This window comes from Capsella rubella, unplaced genomic scaffold (genome assembly GCF_000375325.1).
Source record: "Capsella rubella cultivar Monte Gargano unplaced genomic scaffold, Caprub1_0 scaffold_5, whole genome shotgun sequence".
NCBI lineage: Eukaryota > Viridiplantae > Streptophyta > Magnoliopsida > Brassicales > Brassicaceae > Capsella > Capsella rubella.
The window spans coordinates 1206237-1226903 of NW_006238919.1; the positions used below are offsets into that span (position 1 = coordinate 1206237).

A 20667-nucleotide genomic window follows, 5' to 3' on the forward strand; every position below is an offset into this window, starting at 1 on the left:
TTCTTGAAATAAGAGACAAAGAAAATGATGAGAATTATTTCCTATCAATTTTGATGTCATCCAGATAAACAGAGAAGCCCGGCCGTTCGTCGAAAGAAGACACCATCTTCCCCAAATCGGAATAGTCTATAAACAATTTGGCATCTCTATAGTTTTGGCCAATCATGCATCTCATTGCTCACACCACCGCTTCTATTTCAGCGCTTCGTCGGAGACTCGGAGGTTTGACGTACCCATGATCGATGAAGTGTCCTGAGCATGTTGGCAGTAAAAAAAAAAATATTTTTTACGTTTGTGCAATGCAAATAAAAAAAAAACTTTATCTGGAACAAATGTTTAATGGATTATGTCTCCAATGAGTTATGAAACAAAATAAATGTGTTATTCTGCAAAGAAGGATTTCATTTAATCTGATCAATGATATTTTGTAGTAAGACTTTGTGCTTAATGAAATCTCTATTGTTTAACAAAAAAAAAAAAGTTTACCTCGCGATGTACCGTGGATTAAAATCTAGTGTATTATATTTTTTGTCATCAATCTACTGTATTTTTTTTCCTCAATCTAGTGTATTATATAACTGTTATTTCAATCTTTTTAACATTAATTTATGTAGTCAAATTTGCATTTAATTAGATTTATATTGAAAATAATATTAATTGTAAAATAATCAACAATATTATTACTTAAATAGTTACCAAATATATATATTTTTTTTTGGTAATAATAGTTACCAAATATATATTTGACTGTATAATTTCCTAGATTGTATAATTTTGACTGAAGATTTTTTTTACTACCAAAATAGTCAGCAGATATGGATATGGAAGATTCTTTTATGGAAAAATTATATAAAAAAAGGTCGAAGATTGAGTCCTATGCAAAGAGAGTCCTATAAATAATATAGCTTTTTATAAAGATTTAGGACTTTTCTCTTTTTATATACGTATCAGAGAATCAACAGTAATAAAAGAAAGATGAATATTATAAAAACTTATGTGATTTTATTTTTTGTAGCTATACTGATGACAAACACATTGTCCAACTCTAACGTTTTGGCTTCATCGGGTATGTTTGTTATTCTCTTAATTAGTTTTAATGTATGTGTTATAGTATACTTTACTTTTTTTTCTTTTTTCTAACATAAGGTCAAATATGTATTGTAGTGATCGGGGCATCAAAATATGTGGTATGCTCTGTACCATGTACAAGAAAGTACGGAGAATATGAATGCTGGAGTGACTGTATACAAAAGAGATACAATGATGGAGGCTGTGTTAATGGACAATGTTGTTGTAAGATGTGATAAAAATGGATAATGGTTGTTTTATGCTATTCTTTAGCATCATAATTATGTTTGCTCTTCAATAAAATAAATCTAGTTTTATAACAGGTTTGCTGCAATGGCGTCAAATGACCCCAATAAGTTTTATAATTTAACTGGTTTATTATTAAAATTAAGAAAAAAATAGAAGAGATGATAACAGTTTCTTGAATAGGCCTTTGCAAAGAGAAAACACAAAATTAAAAAAACTTACAAAAAGGTAATGAACAAATTTTTTTATTTTGTATATTTATAGGATCAACGTTCAAAAGAAATATTTAATCAGATAATTGTTGGAAACAATGAGCCGCTTATAAAGTTGAATGCCATTGTTGAGAGGCTAATGAATGATAGAGTCAAAGTGGAAGAGGGAAACGATGAGAGCTCATTTTTTGTTGACATGATCACTACTGAACTGTGGGATTCACATAAAAAACTTTAGTCATTTTAAAATCGTGTGCATTCATAGTTTTAGACTCTTGAATGTTTTTAAAAATACCTTTTTTGGTATACCCTTTTTTAAAAAAACCTCATTTTCTAGCTATTTTCAAAAATATCTCCTTCAAATATGAAAATTTGTAAACTTTTATATAGTTTATAAGGTAGATCTAGATCATCATTACTACTAGGAGACTCAATCTAAATATTTATAAAGTTTTAAAAGGTTATAAACGGCATTTATAAGGCTTTTATAAGATTTTTAAAAGATTTTCAAAGTTTTTATATAGTTTTAAATGCTTTTTAAAAGGTATTTATATTGTATTTATGATATATATATATATATATATATATATAAAAATTTACACACATATAAAGATAATTTTAAATATCATAACTGATGACATATTCACTCCATTTCTAATAGATAAAAAATTTCAGATTTTTTAATTTTCCAGAAATTTAGATATTTTATTTTTCATGTGTAGTTATTGCTTTGTAGTTTATAATTTACCCTTATAACATATACTAGTAAACATTAGGCTTTTCTCATCCACTTTATTTGATTACTTAATAAGAATATTTCTATAGTTTTACTTATGTTTTACTTATATTTTGTTTATATTTTGCTTATATGAATAAATTTTAGATTAATTAATGAGAGCTTTTGTGGTTTTTAAAAAATTATCATGAAATGTGGCTGGTTAGTATATATAAGTTCTAGAGTTAAAGTGTTAAAAGCTGTAAAAAGTGATAAATCACATTTATGATAAACCATACTACTTAGTTACTTACTGTCCAATAAATGAATAGTCTTGGCTTATTGTCCTGATACAAACTTGGTGAAACCTAAAATGAAAATTTCAATTAGTATAAATGTATAAATAAAAAACATATCACCCATTAGTTCCGAACGTACATGCACGCCAACTTCAATGCAGTTAAGATTGTTTTCTAGGTAGTTTCCGGACGTGATCCAAACTTGTGCAAGACTGAACTCATCTCTAGTTTCCATACTTGGTCTCCACACGCTAATCGTTGCCTTTGCTCCGTACATTTTTGGCAGGGATTTCGAACGTACTACCACATACTGTAATCGGATAAAATAGAGTAAATACATGATATGATTATTGGTAATAGAAAAATAATTTATATCACTAAACGATTTAAGGAAAAACCCATTAAACTAAATCAAATTTAAACATTTAACGACATACTTGTTCAGTTTTATTTTAAATTTCGTTTTAGACTTTAAAGTTTGTTTCAAAACAAATATCGTTTTGTATTTTTAATGTAGATATTTGGGTAAATGTTTCGGTTTTTTCCATACTAGTTTAATGTATAGATCAATAACAAAAATTATACAATGTATTAATAAGAAATAAACTAGAAAATGTAGTGATTTTCTTAATACATTTGGAAAAATCTTGAACGATCCAATAGGAAATATCATATTTACAAACATACAGTAAGTGATTACGCTTTCAACTAAAAAAAATAATAATAATAATAATTGAATCCAGGCCAACATTAGAAGAAAAAATAATATATTCTCAGGTAAGTAATTGGTAAAAGTGGCCCAGAATTATTCGTAGGAAAGGTCCATTTTGTTCTTAATTTTTGCATAGAAAATTTAAACATCACTTAAAACGAAACAAATTTTTTTGGCTAAAATATTAAATAAAAAAGGAGGAAATATTATATTATGGTTTTGAAATGTTAAATATCTAAGCTTTTGTCATTTTTCTCTTTTAAATCAAATTTATTGAATTAATATAATAGAATATACGGGTTGATTGAGATACTCGTTAAAGAGTAGTTGATCTCAATGTATCTACTTTTTTTTTACTATATTCATTCATAGCTCGAGTGATGCAACGATTTATGTAATTAGTTATTTGTGAGCGATGAATGAATAGAGTAAAAAAAAAGGAATTCTCTTAAATTCCACAACAATGAGTATTTTTCCAAATCATACCATTATAAAGTTTATTTTCTAAAAATACCACTAAATTACAATTTGTTTCCAAAAATACCATTAAACTAAAACTTAAAAATTTAACATTCAAAACTAATTTATAAATCCTAAACACTACAACCTACCCCTAAAAACTATACCTTAAATGTAAATATTTAAGGGAGATTTGCACAACTAACCTTTATTATGATACCCTTTTTTACAAATACCATCTCTAGGTGTTCATTTTCAAAAATACCCTATTCAATGTACAAAATGACTAAATTACCCTCCTTTATTATAACCCATGATGAAAAAAGGAATATTCTTTCCAACAAAAAGAATATTCCTTCCGAAAAATTTCCCGTCAAATTTTCCCGCCAAAAATTTTCGGCAAAAATTTTCCCGCCAAAAAAATTTCCCGCCAAAAAAATTCCGACAAAAATTTTCCCGCCAAAAATTTTCAGCTAAAATTTTTCCGCAATTTCTTTAAAAAACCTTGTAAATATTTATAAATCCCTTAAAAAATCCATTAAAAACTCTTGTAAATCTTTTAAAAGTCATCCAAAACCTTTCAAAACTTGAGTAAACCTTTGCAAACCATTGTAAATCATTTTATAACATTTATAAACACTTGTAAATCCCTTTAACCCACTTATAACCGTGATAAATCATTTAATAAAAACTTTTGTAAACTTCTAAAACCCGTTAAAAACCCTTGTAAATCCTTAAAACCCATTTTAAAGAACTTGTAATACCTTTAAAAACTTTTGTAAACCCTTCAAAAACCTTTGTAAACTTCTAAAAACCTTTAAAACTATTTTTAAATCTTTGTATGCCTTTAAATATACTTTTAAATCCTTTTAAAAACACTTGTAAATCCTTTTAAAAAACCTTTAAAAATCCTTGTAAATTTTTAAAATCTTTTAAAAATTTTTGTAAATCCTTTTAAAACTGTTATAAACTTATAAAAACGTTTAAAAACCATTGTAAATCATTTAAAAACCATTTAAAAACCTTTGTAGGCTTCTAAAACTTTTTAAAAACCATTACAAATCTTTTAAAAACCATTTAAAAACTCTTGTAAATCCCTTTAAAAACCCTTGTAAACCCTTTAAAAGACCCTTTAAAAAATCTTGTAAACCCTTTAAAAAAATTTGGCGGGAAAATTTTGAATTTTTTTTTTTTGCGGGAAAATTTTTGCGGAAATTTTTTGGCGGGAAAATTTTCTCGGAAAAATTTTTGGCGGGAAAATTTTTTTCTCGGAAACTTTTTTGGCGGGAAAGTTTTTGGCGGGAAATTTTTGGGGGGAAAATTTTTGGAAGGAATATTCCTTCCTTTGTGAAAGAATATTCTTTGAAATAGGGGTAAAATAGCCATTAAAAATTAAGAGAGGGCAAAAATGAAAATGGTAAAAAAAAGGGTATTTTTAAAAGAGGGTATCATAAAAAGGTTATTGGTATCAATTTCTCAATATTTAACCCAAACATTAAAAAACAATTCTACATCTTCAAAATTCAATTTTTTTTATGTTTATAGTATTTTTGGAAAAATAAACATTTTTGTGCTATTTTTGGAAAAAAAAATGATGGTATTTTTGGAAAAGAAAAATCTTAAAACATGCTATCTATCGATGGGGATTTCTCTAAAAACAATTGGTTGGGTTTATCGTCGTATCATCGACATCCTCTTGATCAGTCTTCATAATCCTCATCCTAAACGACCAAAGATTTATGTTCTGTTACAAAAGCATGTTGATGTACGTACGCCATCTAACTATTTCTATATATATTGAAACTTATTGTGGTTAAGCGACCAAAGATCCATCTCATTACTTGGGAAATAAAGATCCCAAAGTCCAGAACTGAAAAGTTCAGTTTCTGAGTAATTAACTTTACATATGGAACGACACTAGACTTTGCTGTTCTAATTAAAATGATCACTTTTGTAAAATTGTAGAAGAAGCACCAAAAGAGCCAACAAAAACTTGATGAGCTAAAACGTACCATCAGAAGCAATCTTGCTTTTAGAAGATTTACCAAAAAGCTTTAGCTTGTACAGCCTTGGCAATGGCAAGATTAACTTCACTAATCTCCTCAGTAAAAGAAAAAAAGATCACCTTCTCGCAAAAGCTCCACTCTCAATGCATGTACTACTATATAATTGTCATTTCAATCTTTTTAACATAATTAATTTCTGCACTCAAATTTGCACTTAATTATTTTTGAATGATATATTAATTGTAATAAAATCAAAAATATTATTACTTTAAATAGTTACCAAAAAGACATTTGACTGTATATTTCCATAACTGTATGATTTTGACTGAATATTTTCTTACTACCAAATATGGATATGGAAGATTATCCTTTTATGGTAAAATTACAAAGTAGATAACTAGCTCGAAGATTGATGAGTCCTATGCAAAGAGAGTCCTATAAATAATATAACTTTTCATAAAGATTTAGGATTTTTCTCTTTTTATATACGTACCAGAGAATCAACAGTAAGAAAAGAAAGATGAATGTCACAAAAACTTATGTGATTTTATTTTTTTGTAGCTGTACTGATGACAAACACATTGTCCAACTCTAACGTTTTGGCTTCATCGGGTATGTTGTTATTCTCTTAATTAGTTTTAATGATTTTAAATGTAATATGTGTTAGTATAATTTTTTCTAACATAAAGTCTTAAACATGAATTATAGTTATCGGGACATCAAAATATGTGGTATGCTCTGTACCATGCACAAGAAAGTACGGAGAATATGAATGCTTTCATGACTGTATGTCAGATGGATACAGTGATGGAGGCTGTGTTAATGGACAATGTTGTTGTAAAATGTGATAAATATGGATGATGGTTGAATTGTGTTATTCTTTTGGCATCAATTATGTTTGTTCTTCAATAACATAAATCTAGTTTTACAAAAGGTTTGTGTTTATACCAAACCTTTTGTGCAATGCAAATACCAAATAAATAAAAAACATTTTAGCCGTGAACAAATGTTTAATGGATTATGTCTCCCATGAGTTATGAACCACTGTATTATTCTGCAAAGAAAGATTTCATTTAATCTGATAAATGATATTATGTAGTAAGACTTTTTGCTTCATGAAATCTCTATTTAACAAATATGTATTGTATTACTAAAATGGTTACCCGAAGAAATTTTGACAAAATCTCAGTGATTTGGCACCTAAAATATATGAAATCATACCATACATGCAAATAAACATACTATATGCTAATGTTGACCCAAAAAAAAAAAATTGTCATTTAAAATTTTCTTAACATTAATTTCTGCATTTAATATGACTTGCTAAATCAGAAACAATATAATATTACTTAATTAAAAAAACCATTATGTCCATTTTTCTCATCTCCCTTAAGTTCAAATCATAAACAATATAATATCACTTATCGTTGACTTTCCATGATTTGGTAACCTTAATATAGAATAGTGTCATATTTACCACCAAAATAATGTTATCAGCATATATGGACGATTCAATTATGGAAAAAAAAATAACAAGGTTGAACATTAGACTTTTTTTGGCAAAAGAGTCATATAAATAAAGCTTTTTTCTTAAAGCTTTAGAGAACTATACTTTTTCTTCTTCTTTTTGATTACAACAGAGAATTAACAGTGAGAAAAAAAAATGAATATCACAAAAACTTATGTGATTTTTTTTCTTGTAGTGATACTTACAAACTCATTCTCCAACATCAACGTTTTGGCTTCACCGGGTATGTTGTTAATCGTCCAATCATGTTTTGATCTTTTTCAAAAAAAAATTACTTTTGTTTAACATAAGTTGTCATGTTATGTGTTACAGCAGTAATCGAAACATCAAAAAATGATGTATGCTTTATACCATGCACAGCAAGATACCGAGAGTATGAATGTTGGTTTGACTGCACTTACAAGAAATTCAAAGATGGAGCATGTGTTAATGGACGATGTTGTTGCAAAAAATAATATTAACCGATCAAACTATTCAAGCTGTTGAATTATGAACTTTTTTTTTCGCATCATGATTTATGTATGCTTTTCTATGAAATAAAATCTCAATTTTATTATATCATCGCTTCTACAATTAAATTATTCTCATTTAATACAACTATTTATTTTGATTATAATTTTTTGCCATTCAAGATTATAGTATTAACGCTTCTAATGATCACTAGGATATTCTCATATAATACTACTATTTATTTTTATTCTTACGTTTACCATTCAAGATTATAATTAGTTTTACTTAAGTGCTAATATGTATAGTGTAATTTGTTACTAAGCTTTTGTTTTAGTTGGTCAAAATAAGAGAGGACATTGTCGACTATAAAAGGTCTTGATGTTTTTGTAGGTTGTCGTAAGAGTGGTTCTTCTCATCGAACGTAGGTGGTTTAAAATTTGAGGGTTTTGCGTTTTAATTAGGGAGGTTTTCTTTTTTTTTGTTAATCGTCGACAATTGAACTTTACCGTGATTATGTTCACGGTATCAGATTTGGCATATTGAATATTTTTAATTGAAAAACTTTACCATATACATTTTGGCACTTTTTATATAGGGAAAAAACTAGATTGACCCAAATAAAGAGATTAATTACTAGATTAATTTGTAAAATATTTGGGTTAGATTAGTATTTTGCATTGGTATATGAAGTTTTGCACAATGTTTTGAAATAAATCTAATTGATAAGTAATATTAACTGTATGACTTTATTTGACAAGCCTATATATGAGCGTGATAGCTAGACATGTTTGGTTTGAATGTTTGTGGAGAGCAGATCTTCGTCCAACGGTTTTGAATTTGATAGTTACGTTTCATCCGGCTATACTGGCTCGTCTATTTCTGTCAGAAGTTTCTTCTGAGGTTATCTATCTTGTGTATATATAAAACTCAGTTTTTTCACTTATTGTTAAGCTTTCTGAGTTTCTTCGTATCACAATTTATATTTAATGAATGTTTCTCAATTGTTGATGTTGTTCCAAGAATCTTGGTTTGGAGGACCTGATCATATTGTTGATTGTCCAGATTTTGGAATCATCAGTATCACTTAGAGACAGTGTAGGCAAGAAATATATTGGGTCCAAACTCGACCCAACTCACTACTTAAAAGATTCTTGGTATAGCGAAGGATGTGTTTTGTATCAATTTTGGTGTACTATTGGGTGTAACATTTCAGTTTTTGTTTCAAAGAATGTGTGATTTGACCCTTGATCAACTGATAGTGAAAGCTGACTTTGTGCTCTCTTCTCCAAAATCTCCACCCTCAGGGTCAAGGTTTTCTGTTCACGTACATTAACCTTGAGTTTGAAGAAAGAATTCAACATTTGAAAACAGATCAACATCGTTACCAACCTTAACTTTACTCCTATTCAAATTAAATCCATAAAATCTATATATATAACATTTATATTTTACAACTTAGTGTTAAATCGAAAATAAAATATGAAATAATCTAGATGATAAAAGAAATGATAAAAGTAAAGTAAAAGAAAACTGAACTAAATGCTAGAGAAGAGACTCCTGAATGTATACGACTGAACCCTGGACCTCCAAAAAATATGTAAGTACCCCAATCATCTCTAAACATGTCTTTGATATTGTAGAATCTCGGGTCAGTATCAGTTAACTTTACTTCTACGTCTTGAACAGGCTGGAATCTGTTGTTATCAAAGATCTCCAAGTTCCGGATATAACTAACTTTACCGAAACCTTCATCGGGGAAGTGACCCGATCCCATACGGGTTGCTGTGTGTCGGCCGAAAGTTTGCGAATTCACGATCTCGCCGCCCCACTCCACGTTTTCTGCATATGCTAAATTTGCGAAAATTGCAGCTGGCCAGTATCCAACCAATGAATGGTTGGAACCCAAGCTTAGCCACCAGTTTCCAGACTTTTGATCCTACAATATTATTTATCACCGATTATTCTACCATAATTTTTAAATTACTTAATTATAATCTATTTGTTATATAGATTATACATTTCTAAACTTAGATTTTTTTTGTTTTATTTTGTTAACTTGCTTCTTAATAGTAAAATTATTTAATTCTAAATTGATGTATTAAAATTTAAGAAACCATTTAAAACCCTTTTAAGAAACTTTATAAATGATTTGGATCGAATCTTCCAGTAGCATTTATTATTTAGAAGTACCTGATAAACCATAGAAAATTTTTTAACTTTTTATATTTAATTAGGAATATTTTTGAAAATAGATAGATAAAATGAGTATTTTTGAAAATGGGTACACCAAAAGAGTTATTTCTCAAAAATTCTCTTGATTTATCAAAATTTTGACTTATATATGATTTTTATCAACTTAATTTATTCACCAGATTTTTTTTTAATTACTTATATTTATAGTTGGTTGATTTTTAACATAGTCAGAATTTTAAACTATTGATTCATACTTTTTTAATTTGTTAACTTTATTTTTCTGACTTATTTAAAAAAAAGTTGACTTACACTTTGGTTCATTTTTTTTAATTCAAAGTATAATTGATTTCATTCATTCAAGCCAAAATAATGGGAAATATAAGATACAAAAAAACTATAGTGAATATTTTTCGTTGTAAGAAAAATATTATAAATTAAGTCAAACAAATCTATAATGTATGCTTTTGATTAATTTGTTAATAAAGTGTGTTTACATATCCTTTAAAATATTTATTAAATGAAAAAAATGTTTGACTGTATATTTAAAAGTTGAAACTAATTTTAAAAAATTAACTATTCAAAATATTTACTAAATCTTGAAATTTTTGTCGGAATTATTTGATTTAAAATTATAAACAATACATAATCAAATTATTATTTTTCTGATTTTTTAGTTATAAATTAAAGAAGAAAGTGTTATAAGAAAAGATATAAGGTGGGTTCAAATTCTATGAAACTATAGTATATATTTCAGTTTTTTTATAAGAGATTTAAGGTATACCATCAAACTAACTATAATATTTTATTCTTTATTTGGAAATATAAAATTAATTACGCAAACTAAAAAAAAATAAACTGAAAACGATCTAACCTTCCAAACTGACATTGTGATCTCGTACTGGTTGCCCTCGAATGTAGATACGGGACTAATTGCTCCTCCAAGAACAATTTTGTCACTAACTTGTATAAACCCCGCACACTGGAGATTATAGCATCCAGTAATATTGTATGTGTCGCTCTGAACAAAATGTAATATTATTGTTGTTAATATCAAAATCATATAGTATTTTACAATATATAACATTATTTTAAATTAAATATTTCCAAAGAGGCAATGCACCAAAACTCTTCATTTTATAGGCATTAAAAAGATGAACTACGTAAAGTTAAGTTGTAAAATTAACCAATGATCTTTGTTATTTCATATTTTCGATAGTTCCTTACCGTGTTAGCAAATGAAATTTTAAAATGATTACAAATTGAGAGTGTGATTACGATAAAATCTTCTGCCAACGTTCAAATCATTTTTTTTCGTTTTTAAAGACCAATGTTCAAATCATATTTAAATATTAGAATATGTTAATATAAGTATTCACTTTATTGTCTTATAAATTCATTTTGCTATAAAAAAAAGTAACAATATAATAGAAGCAAATCCTGCTCACTAATAATAATGTGAGATAAAACAAAATAAAAAATTGTGTTACTGTAGTCTTATGCACATTTTTTCTTTTAATCGACTAGATTTGTAATTTTAAAAACGAGACTGTCTTTATGTATACACACACTCAGATTTGTAAAAATAGTGTTTGTATATAAAAATTAAGAAGGTATAGTATTACTATTTTATATAGTTCATACTAGTTAGCTTCTAAAAAAAACTAAAATTTTAGATTAATCAAGGTGATAATACTAATATATAGTAATAATAATTCTTATTTTTAATGCAAAACAGATGTCATAAACTTATAATCAATTTTTTTTGTTTTATAAACCTAACTTAGCTGCTTACCGTCCAATAAATGAATAGTCTTGGCTTATTGTCCTGATACATATCCGGTGAAACCTATAAAATGAACAGTTAAAAAGTTAAAAAAAAGTACCAGTCATTATGTATATGTATTTTAAAAACTTGAAAAACAAAAAAAAAACACGATTAATTTTAAACGTACATGCCAACCAACTTCAATGCTGTTAAGGTTGTTGCTCTCGTAATTTCCCGAAGTGATCCAAATCTGGGACAAGCTAAACTCGCCTTCGCTTTCTACTGTTGGGTTCCACACGCTCATCGTACCCTTTGCCCCATATAATTTCCGCGATGTTTCCGCCTTTACAACCGCATGCTATTATTTTCCAAGTCATAACATCAATAATTTTTAAAACAGAGAATAGTTATATTGTTGACCAAAAAAAAAAGTTATATTGTTTGTGTGTGAGTCTAATATTAAAGCGGATTTGTTGGTTTGCAAAATGCAATCCAAACCGCTATTAAATCTTTATGTAATCAATGTTCCTCAGTTTTGGCTCGTTTGAGTCATTAATATAAAGTGTTGACAAAATATTGTTTGTGGTGTTTTTTGAATAGAGATGCTTCTACTCAGTCTCCCTTATTAAAAAAAAAAAAGTCCCTCCTTTTTAAAGATTTTCTCACATATTTAAAGTTGTTAGTAATGACTCCTCTAACCTAATTTTTATTGGTATATGTTATAAGGGTAAACTAAGAACTAACTATGAAACAATATCTACAACAGAAAATTAAAACATCTAAATTTTTGAAAGAAAACAAAAATCCAAAAACATTTAGCAATTTAAAACAGAGTGAATATATAAACAGTTATGACATATAAAATGGAAATAAATTTATATAACTGTCTGATTTAAGACAAAACCATAAATACAAACTTTTAGCATTTACATATTATATTTACAAACGTAAGTGATCAATACCACATTTCGTTTTCATAGTCATTATTCATTATTAATACACATTTTAGCATGAAATCAATGATTTTCCAGGGCAAGAAGAAAAATGTATATGCTATATATTCAGGCCCAGTCTAAGTGTTTGGTAAAAAGTTGACAAGGCCCAAAAGCATTTGTAGGAAAGGTCCATTAATATTTTTTTTTTAAAGGCCCCATAATTCCTTAAGGTCCAAAATACATTCCCTAAATCCGTCATATGATTCCATTGTAAAAAAGTTGGTCCAACAATATTTTCTTTTAAACAAGGCCCAATAATATCTTAGTGTTATTTATCAAGTAAGGTCCAAACAAAACTCATTCCCTAGATACTTTTCATACCTCTAAGTATCGAATCCAGTGTTTGTTATATGATAAATTTGATTAATTATGTAATGTGATATGATGATACCTCATGTGAATAAGTTGAGACGACTGAAGTCGAAGTAGTCAGTTCGTAATTTCGAACTGGAACCGATCCTGATGGACACTGCCAAGTGCTTACGTGAGCTTCAAAGGTTTTCCATTTGCTGTTCTTTCTTATCTCGACTGGTTTTGGAATTTCTGATGGTCGTTGCTGAAAAATAAAAAAAAAATATATGACAAGAAAAAATATTAGCTCTCATAAAAATATAATATCAATATCTTTAAATAAACTAATTATCAACACATAAGATCAGTTGATAAATAAAGTAAAGAAACCTGAATTTTGTGGGATCTTAAACGATCATCGTAAAATGCCTGCTGGCTATATAAATCAACGCAGTCAACAATGCTATCTCCACCTGAGGTCTGTTAAACAAGAAAAAAAAAGAGTGAAAACATACATACGTATTTTAGTATGTAGACAAGTTCAGCAAATTAGGAGTATATCAACGACAACAAAAAGAAAAAGAAAAAAACCATACCTTAAGAAACGCTAGGAATAAAATGAGTATTACAATCATTTCTCGACCTCCACTGCGATCTCTCTCTCTCTCTCTCTCTCTTAAGAGAAGATGGCTAAGAAAATTGAAGAGATTGAGCTGGTGCTCAGATCGGTGACATCAAGCAAGAGAAGGGCTCACCAAAGTGGGAGTAGAAAATGGTTGCAGAGGCAACTGATGAAGATGTGAGGGAATCTCACAAAACAGAGAGTTGTTGTGTTGTGGTGTATGAATCTCTTTTCAGTCTCTTTCTTCTAAGTGTTCAGATCTGTTTAAGTGTTGTGTGTGACCTGCAGTTTTGTCAGAAATCAACTCTCTCTCTCTCAATCTCTCTCTCTCTAAAATTGTTGCAAAAGAAAATGATCGTAACTACTTCTATTTCAGGCTCAACGAAGAAGAAAATTATATTTATTACATATATAAATAGAAACATTCAATTTTCTCAATATTTCAGTTCATTTCCGATAATAGAAACCTGCGGTATCAATTATTTGGTGCCTATGGTGGAGCTTTTATTTTTGTGATAACCAGTTTCTCATTTAGTTGAATAGGTTAAATGCTAACCTAATGCCTATGGTGGAGCCTTTATCAACATATATGTATATACAGATATATGTGCGTGTTCTTTTATAAATGTTCACTATCTTCAGAATTCTTCTTTTGTTAATTAGTACTAATACTAGGGTATTGTTAAACTTTTGTGATCGTACGTAGCCAAATTAGTATATTAATTTTAAATGTTCAGTTTCGTATTATATATCAAAAAAATAATTGAAGATTTTAAAGTTGATTTAATTATATAATTTCTTTACAAAAAAATGTATTCTAGATTATTTTATACCAAACAAATAATTGAAAATTTTAAAGTTGGTTTCTCTATATAATTTCTGTACAAACAAATATATTCTAGATTAGATTTATTAGTCCATAATTATAATATGTTTTACTTGCTTTACATGCATGCTCAATATACATTAATCTCTAACATAAAAAAGTGTCTCGATATACAAACAGAAACTAAGTTTTGTCTACCAAACCTTCAGACTTAAACTGGTTCGGATATTATCCTACCCTTTTTTGGGATAAAACTTCTTTCGTAAAAATAGAAAAAAAAAAAGAAAAAAATTTAAAGAATCAAAGAAAAATGTGGAAAGGATGGGAAAAAGGTGGTCCACGACGAGAGGGACAAAGGAAATTAAAATTGAAAGAGACAAGCACAAATATTGTTCTTTTTCTAAAAAAACACCTGATGCATAGTACTCCTATTTTTTTAATGAGTATATAATTTTAATGCATAGCAACGACGTACCAACAAAAAATTTTAAAATATATGTTTTTCTTGCTTTATTTCTAGGTCAGAAGAAGGAATAAGGTTAGATAAATGGGATCACAGAGACATTGATGACTATATTTGTAAAGAACCATTTTTTTTTCCTTTATACATTACAAAACAAAAACAATCTCGCTGTAAAATAGATACATGGATGAATATTCCAATATCTCTCTCCCAAACTGTATGCGTTAACATTCATTTACATAAAATACACATATACTGGTTTGGTTTGAGTGAGGTTGACTCGCATATACAACAATAAGTCAATAACATTGGACATATCAAACAATATTTCACACACATATATATGTTTAGGCAAAGAGGCAAAAGTGGTATACTAATAGATGATGAATAATACAAATGTAAGTCTGAAACTTGCAATGGTAGCATAAGAAATGTTGAAAATTAATTTTGAAAGAGAGAATTATCTGAGGATGATAATAATTGACAAGTCAAATCCACTAATAAAAAAAGAAAAAAAGAAAGGCTTAAACTTGGGAATTGTAAGATGAAAGTGAAGTTTAGGGGTTGTGAGGGCATCACCTTGTCACCACCATTATTGTTATTGGGAATTGCCATAAGTTTGAGGAGCTAGCGAAGAATGCTCATGAATATTTCTTGTCCATTTCCAATTTAATTTTTGCTTTTTGTAATCAAAGTTTTGGGAACTTTTACCAATGAGCAAAAAAAAAAAAAGGAAAATATAAACATTTTTACAATTTGTCGAAACTGTTAAATATATAGTTATAGAATTCTATTATGGATTGAATTCCTACTTAAATCATTAGCTTCTGTCCTCTTTTTCTCAGTAATATGCGAGATACTCATAAAAATAGAGTAGTTGATTCTCAAGTTATCAATTATTATACTGTGACATTCGACCAAGTACTGGAACTAGCTAGGAATAATGATTTCGTTTCAAATTAAAAGATTTGTAACCAAAATAATAAAAAATTATCAATTTCAGTGTAGACAACATGTGTTTGTCCTATACTGTCCCCCCCACGTACAGACACGAAGCTTATTTAAAGTGACGTGGACACGATGAAGTGCCACGTAGATATTATAACTAATGTGTGCATTGTGAAATAACAAGTAATCTTTCTATGATCTCGCCTTTATTTCTCCAATATCTTTGTTGTACACTTGTACCTGAGATTCTAAAACAAAAAAAAAATCAAAGTCAATACGTACTTGTTCAATCTCTATATTATATTCATTACTAGCTGGCCGAAATAAAAACCCTAGATCTGAACGGCCCGTGAAGAACTTTTAGGCGATTTCTGATTGGCCCTTCCCGGCGGCGGGGCTTGTCGCCGGTGCTACGGGAAGGTTGTAGATCTCTGTGTTTAGCCTCCTTGTCTTGTATTCTCTTTTATTAGCTTCTGTGGTTTGACCAGGTTTAGTTATCTCCAATGTCAAAAAAATTCATGGGTTTATCGGGTTGACCCGGGTCGTCATAGAGGTTGGGAAGAAAGTTGTGGGTAAGACATTTTTCGAAGTGTCTTTCAAGTTGGGTAATGTTGTGAATCGACTGGGGCTGAGTATGAGCATTAAAAAAGCCTTAATTACCATAAAATGTGAAAGAAAAAGTCTGGTTTACAAAATAGATCTTCTCTATTAACATTAACGGATTTGTAGAAATGTAAAAATCGGATTCGCGCTTTGGCATCCAAGTATCAAAATTTAAATATACATGTTTTAAGAATATCTTTATACATTCATCGAATATTACAAATGATGATCAGTATATCTAATGTACTGTAACATGCATCGATGAATAGTTTCATGGACGATTCAACAACAGTTCTCTCTACAACACACAATTTTACATGCATTACACCTACGATAGACAATTCTTTGTTATGAAATATTTTTAAACTTAATAAAATATTAGAAATAACACGGACAAGTTATGTTGCACACGAGACGGATTTGAATTATTATTTCCTAAATCTTTAAAAATATATATTTTTACTCTCATACTTTAATACGGATAAAATGTATTTTTTATTTTCTAAACAAGACCAATCTATGATATGTATAATCGAATTGATTTAATAAAGATCGATATTGTGCAATTTTAATAATTATTAAATAATTTATAACAAAAGCTATAAATTACAAAAAAAAAAACTGAATTAATAGAAAAAAATTGTTTTGTGGTGTACCGCAGATTAAAATCTAGTTATATAATAAATTTTAAATTGTTAGTTATAAAGAGGTGTATAAGAGAGATTCACCCCTAAAAAGTATCCAATTAAAACTTTTGGAAAGATTTAGACAAGTAGTTACTTCTTCATATCTTTTCCTACAACAGAGAACTAATTAAAAGTAAGAACACAAAAAAATGAATATCACAAACTTATGCTGATTTGTTTTCTTGTGATGATATCTTTACAAATTCATTGTCCAACAACTTGACGTTTTGACTTCATCGGGTAAAATTTCTTGACATTGAACTTATTAAGATAAGTCTTTTTCACAGCGAAAACACAAAAGAAAAACTTTTTAAAAAGGTAATTAATGAACAAAATCTCATTCTTCTTTGCAGGATCAACGTTTGAGAGAAAAAATTAATCAGATGATTGTTGGAAGCAATGAACGGCTAAAGTAAATTGTCATTGTTGATAAATGATAAGAGTCAAAGTGGAAGAGGGAAATAATAAAAGCTCAGTATTTGTTGACATGACCACTACCGAACCATGGGATTTCATATATGAGTGTAAGAAACTTTAGCCATATTTTAGGTTTTTTCATGCACTTTCTTTGATTACTTAATGAAAATTATTTATATAGGCTTACTTATGGTCTTCTTATGTTTTACTTATATGAATGAATTTTTGATTAACTGTTAAAATTTTCTTAAGATTGCCAATTATTAACCTTTTCTCCATCTTGTATCGTCACTTTTTTAAGATTCAGGCGGTAAATGCTAACATGATTTGTGAAATTGTTAAGTAACTCCTTGAATAAATAACATGTTGCATCATTTGTATTCATTTAATTGTTGTGGAATATTTGATGCAATGCAAAATCAACTACACATCTAATCCTATGAACACAGTATTTTTTTTTTTTTTGTAAGTACTGAACCAGTGAGACAAATCGAAAGAAGACTGTCTAAAGACTATGGTCTTAGAAATTGATATCTTGGTTAAACTATACAGCAAAATTAAGAACACAATATCCAGTAAAACTGTTTTCTTGCCTTATCGATGTAGATCTCTCACTCAAAAAGTAGCAGATGAACACAATTTTACCAACACAAGAATCATCGTTTCTAATAAACGATGATTTAAGAGTTAAAATGAAAATTTTAAATTGAAAATGAGACTTAGTTGAGTTAACTAGTATAAAGACTCTCTAATGCTAAAATCTTTACTTGGTAAAGTCAGATCTTGTAGACAGTGAGGGGGTAATTGGTTATGTAGGTTCTCTTATGCGAAGAAGAAGGCATAAAATGGTGGAGTTCACTTTCACACCCACAAAACAATAGTAATGTTTTTCAAAATTTACGAGATCTATGTCCTATTTTTCTTCGAGAAGTATTACATCGTATAACAACCACTCGTAACTTCGACCTCGTTTTATATATATATATATATATATTTCTCTGAATTCTAAGTTCTTATTCTATTTCTACCGGAATAGATAGTTCTATTGCAGCTTCCTCTCGGATTTTAAAGTTTTCATCTATTTCCCCACATATATTTGGGTTTATAGGGTTTACTGGTTTACGATTTGATTAAACAAATAATAATACCTATTAACCGGATTCATCAATGTTATTTTTATAATTTTGAAACATATCCAGGAATAGAAACTTGTATACAGTTTGTCTCCAATTATTTGGTGGACCCTTCATTTATGTGAAAAAAATATTTACTTCCTATGATTGTTGGGATAGGTTTAATTGGCAAATGCTAATTTTTTTTCCAAATAGTAGTAGTTTATTGAACCTACCTAGCTAAACTAGTAGTAGTGTTACATACAATTGTTTAAAAAATTATTGGCTAAAGTCGTATTCATATATTTGCTTATTATTCATATATCTGCAGTAGTATTCATACTTATTAATTATTATGTTCTGCTTATTTTTTACTTATGTTTTACTTATATGATTAATGGATGAGAGCTTTTGTGGTTTTATTAAAAGATCATCATAAGAAATTTGAGTAAAGAACCCATGTTTTCTCAATTCTTTTGATGGTCATCGTCGCTCTGCATAGCCCTCGTCGCTTTACTGTGATATTTTTCTAAAAAAATGAAAAATATTTTATTGTTTTTGTCTCTTTCAGTTTTCTGTTTCTACCATCTCGTAAGCCCTACCTTTTCTCAATCTTTTATCGTCACATTTTTAAGATTCAGGCGGTAAATGCTAACATGTATTTGTGAAATTGTTACGAAACTCCTTGAATAAATAACATGTTACATCATTTGTATTCATGTAATTGTTGTGGAATTTTTGGTAATATATCATAGTGATCACACTAAATTCTTTTTTTTTTATTTTTTTTCAATTTGAGGCAATGCAAAATCAACTGCATATCTAAGACTATGAACACAGTGATACTTAGTTAAGTACTGAACTAATGAGACAAATCGAACTAGAAATTGATCTATTTTGGCAAAATTATATAGCAAAATCAAGAACACAATAGAAAACTGTTTTCTTGCCTTATCGGTGTAGATCTCTCACTCAAAAAGTAGCAGATGAACACATTTTTTACCAAGACAAGAATCATCTTCTCTAATAAACGATGAGTTAGTGGAGTTATGCAAATTCTAAATTGAGAATGAGTTTGACTGAAATATATATTTTTAAATAACAATTGTCTAAAAATTACATCAAAATTATAAGAAAGATATTTAAAAAAAAATTGCCTAAAAATTGTATTATAAATTAATTTACAAAGGAGAGATTAAACTTGGAAAGTAAGGAAGAACAAAACTGTCACTGGGACGAGAAGGAGAATAAGAAAAGATGCGATAGCGAATAGAAATAGGGTTAAGGGGTTGAAATAGAAGAAGGTTTTGAGAATAGGATCTTGAGAGCATCACCTTGTCAGTGTTCTTGGAAATTGCCATTACTTTGAGGGGCGAAGAAAAATGAGAATCAAACCAAGTGGGGTTAATCTTGTTCAAATCAAAGGTGAACATCTTGTCCACTATTGATAATATCCCTCCTGTGTTGTTGTGGTTAGTGAGCCTCCAAATGTGTTGCAAGCCATCTCCATTTGTCTTTGACATCCACACAAGACGACGGTCATCATCAGCACTCTCCATATGCAAATCAACAAATTTTGAAGAAGACTCATGAATAACGGGATTGGGAACTATATGAAAGACCTCCATGTGAAGATCAAAGGCAACGAACTTGGTGTTATCTTGGCTGAACCAATAAAGCCATCCGTTTACAAAAGTTGGTGCTTGATCATACTCTATCTGATGAGGTGGAATCACCGGCCTCCATTGTTTAGCACCGAAATCGAAGACCTCGCATGATGAAGTGTTGTCAATGTTTTGTAACCAAACTAGTTTGTATGTCCCTGTGACGTAATCTTTTCCAAGCCCTGGGAGGTCTTTTCCAAGTCCTGGCCGGGGGAACTGTACCTTGTTGTTGTCTAAAGAATTGTTAAGCTGAGTCTTGGAAAGAGGGAGTGTCCAAGAACATCTTGTAGCTGGGTTGATCACATTAATTGGTCGTGTCAAGTCCGCACCGCTACATAAACAGAAAAGACCATCCAGACTCCTTGAAACTAACAAGATCAACTCTTC

General features: G+C 29.0%; 3 protein-coding genes across 4 annotated transcripts; all 3 read left to right on the forward strand.

The window, feature by feature from the left end:
* The first annotated feature begins 975 nt into the window (after positions 1–975).
* LOC17886949 (defensin-like protein 59) lies at positions 976–1309 on the forward strand. Its single transcript, XM_023783416.1, has 2 exons — positions 976–1066; positions 1165–1309. Exons 1-2 carry the CDS (start codon positions 976–978, stop codon positions 1302–1304), a joined length of 231 nt encoding a protein of 76 aa, XP_023639184.1. The 3' UTR covers positions 1305–1309.
* A 4928-nt stretch (positions 1310–6237) lies between these two features.
* LOC111830435 (putative defensin-like protein 55) lies at positions 6238–6565 on the forward strand. Its single transcript, XM_023782267.1, is given in 3 exon segments — positions 6238–6273; positions 6275–6329; positions 6426–6565. Coding segments are annotated over 3 exon segments (231 nt in total).
* A 796-nt stretch (positions 6566–7361) lies between these two features.
* LOC111830699 (putative defensin-like protein 60) lies at positions 7362–7801 on the forward strand. Of its 2 annotated transcripts, none has more exons than XM_023783320.1 (2): positions 7362–7468; positions 7558–7801. In XM_023783320.1, exons 1-2 carry the CDS (start codon positions 7381–7383, stop codon positions 7698–7700), a joined length of 231 nt encoding a protein of 76 aa, XP_023639088.1. In that variant the 5' UTR covers positions 7362–7380; the 3' UTR covers positions 7701–7801. The 2 variants fall into 2 exon arrangements, with proteins under 2 accessions (XP_023639088.1, XP_023639090.1); XM_023783322.1 differs by having other exon boundaries at positions 7561–7801.
* Positions 7802–20667: the final 12866 nt, after the last annotated feature.

Excerpts from the sequence above, each read along its gene's own strand:
- LOC17886949 (XM_023783416.1), top strand. The coding sequence starts at position 976 with ATGAATATTATAAAAACTTATGTGATTTTATTTTTTGTAGCTATACTG. Across the intron at positions 1,067-1,164 it reads TAACGTTTTGGCTTCATCGG|TGATCGGGGCATCAAAATAT; the intron begins GTATGTTTGTTA and ends TATGTATTGTAG.
- LOC111830699 (XM_023783320.1), top strand. The coding sequence starts at position 7,381 with ATGAATATCACAAAAACTTATGTGATTTTTTTTCTTGTAGTGATACTT. Across the intron at positions 7,469-7,557 it reads CAACGTTTTGGCTTCACCGG|CAGTAATCGAAACATCAAAA; the intron begins GTATGTTGTTAA and ends TATGTGTTACAG.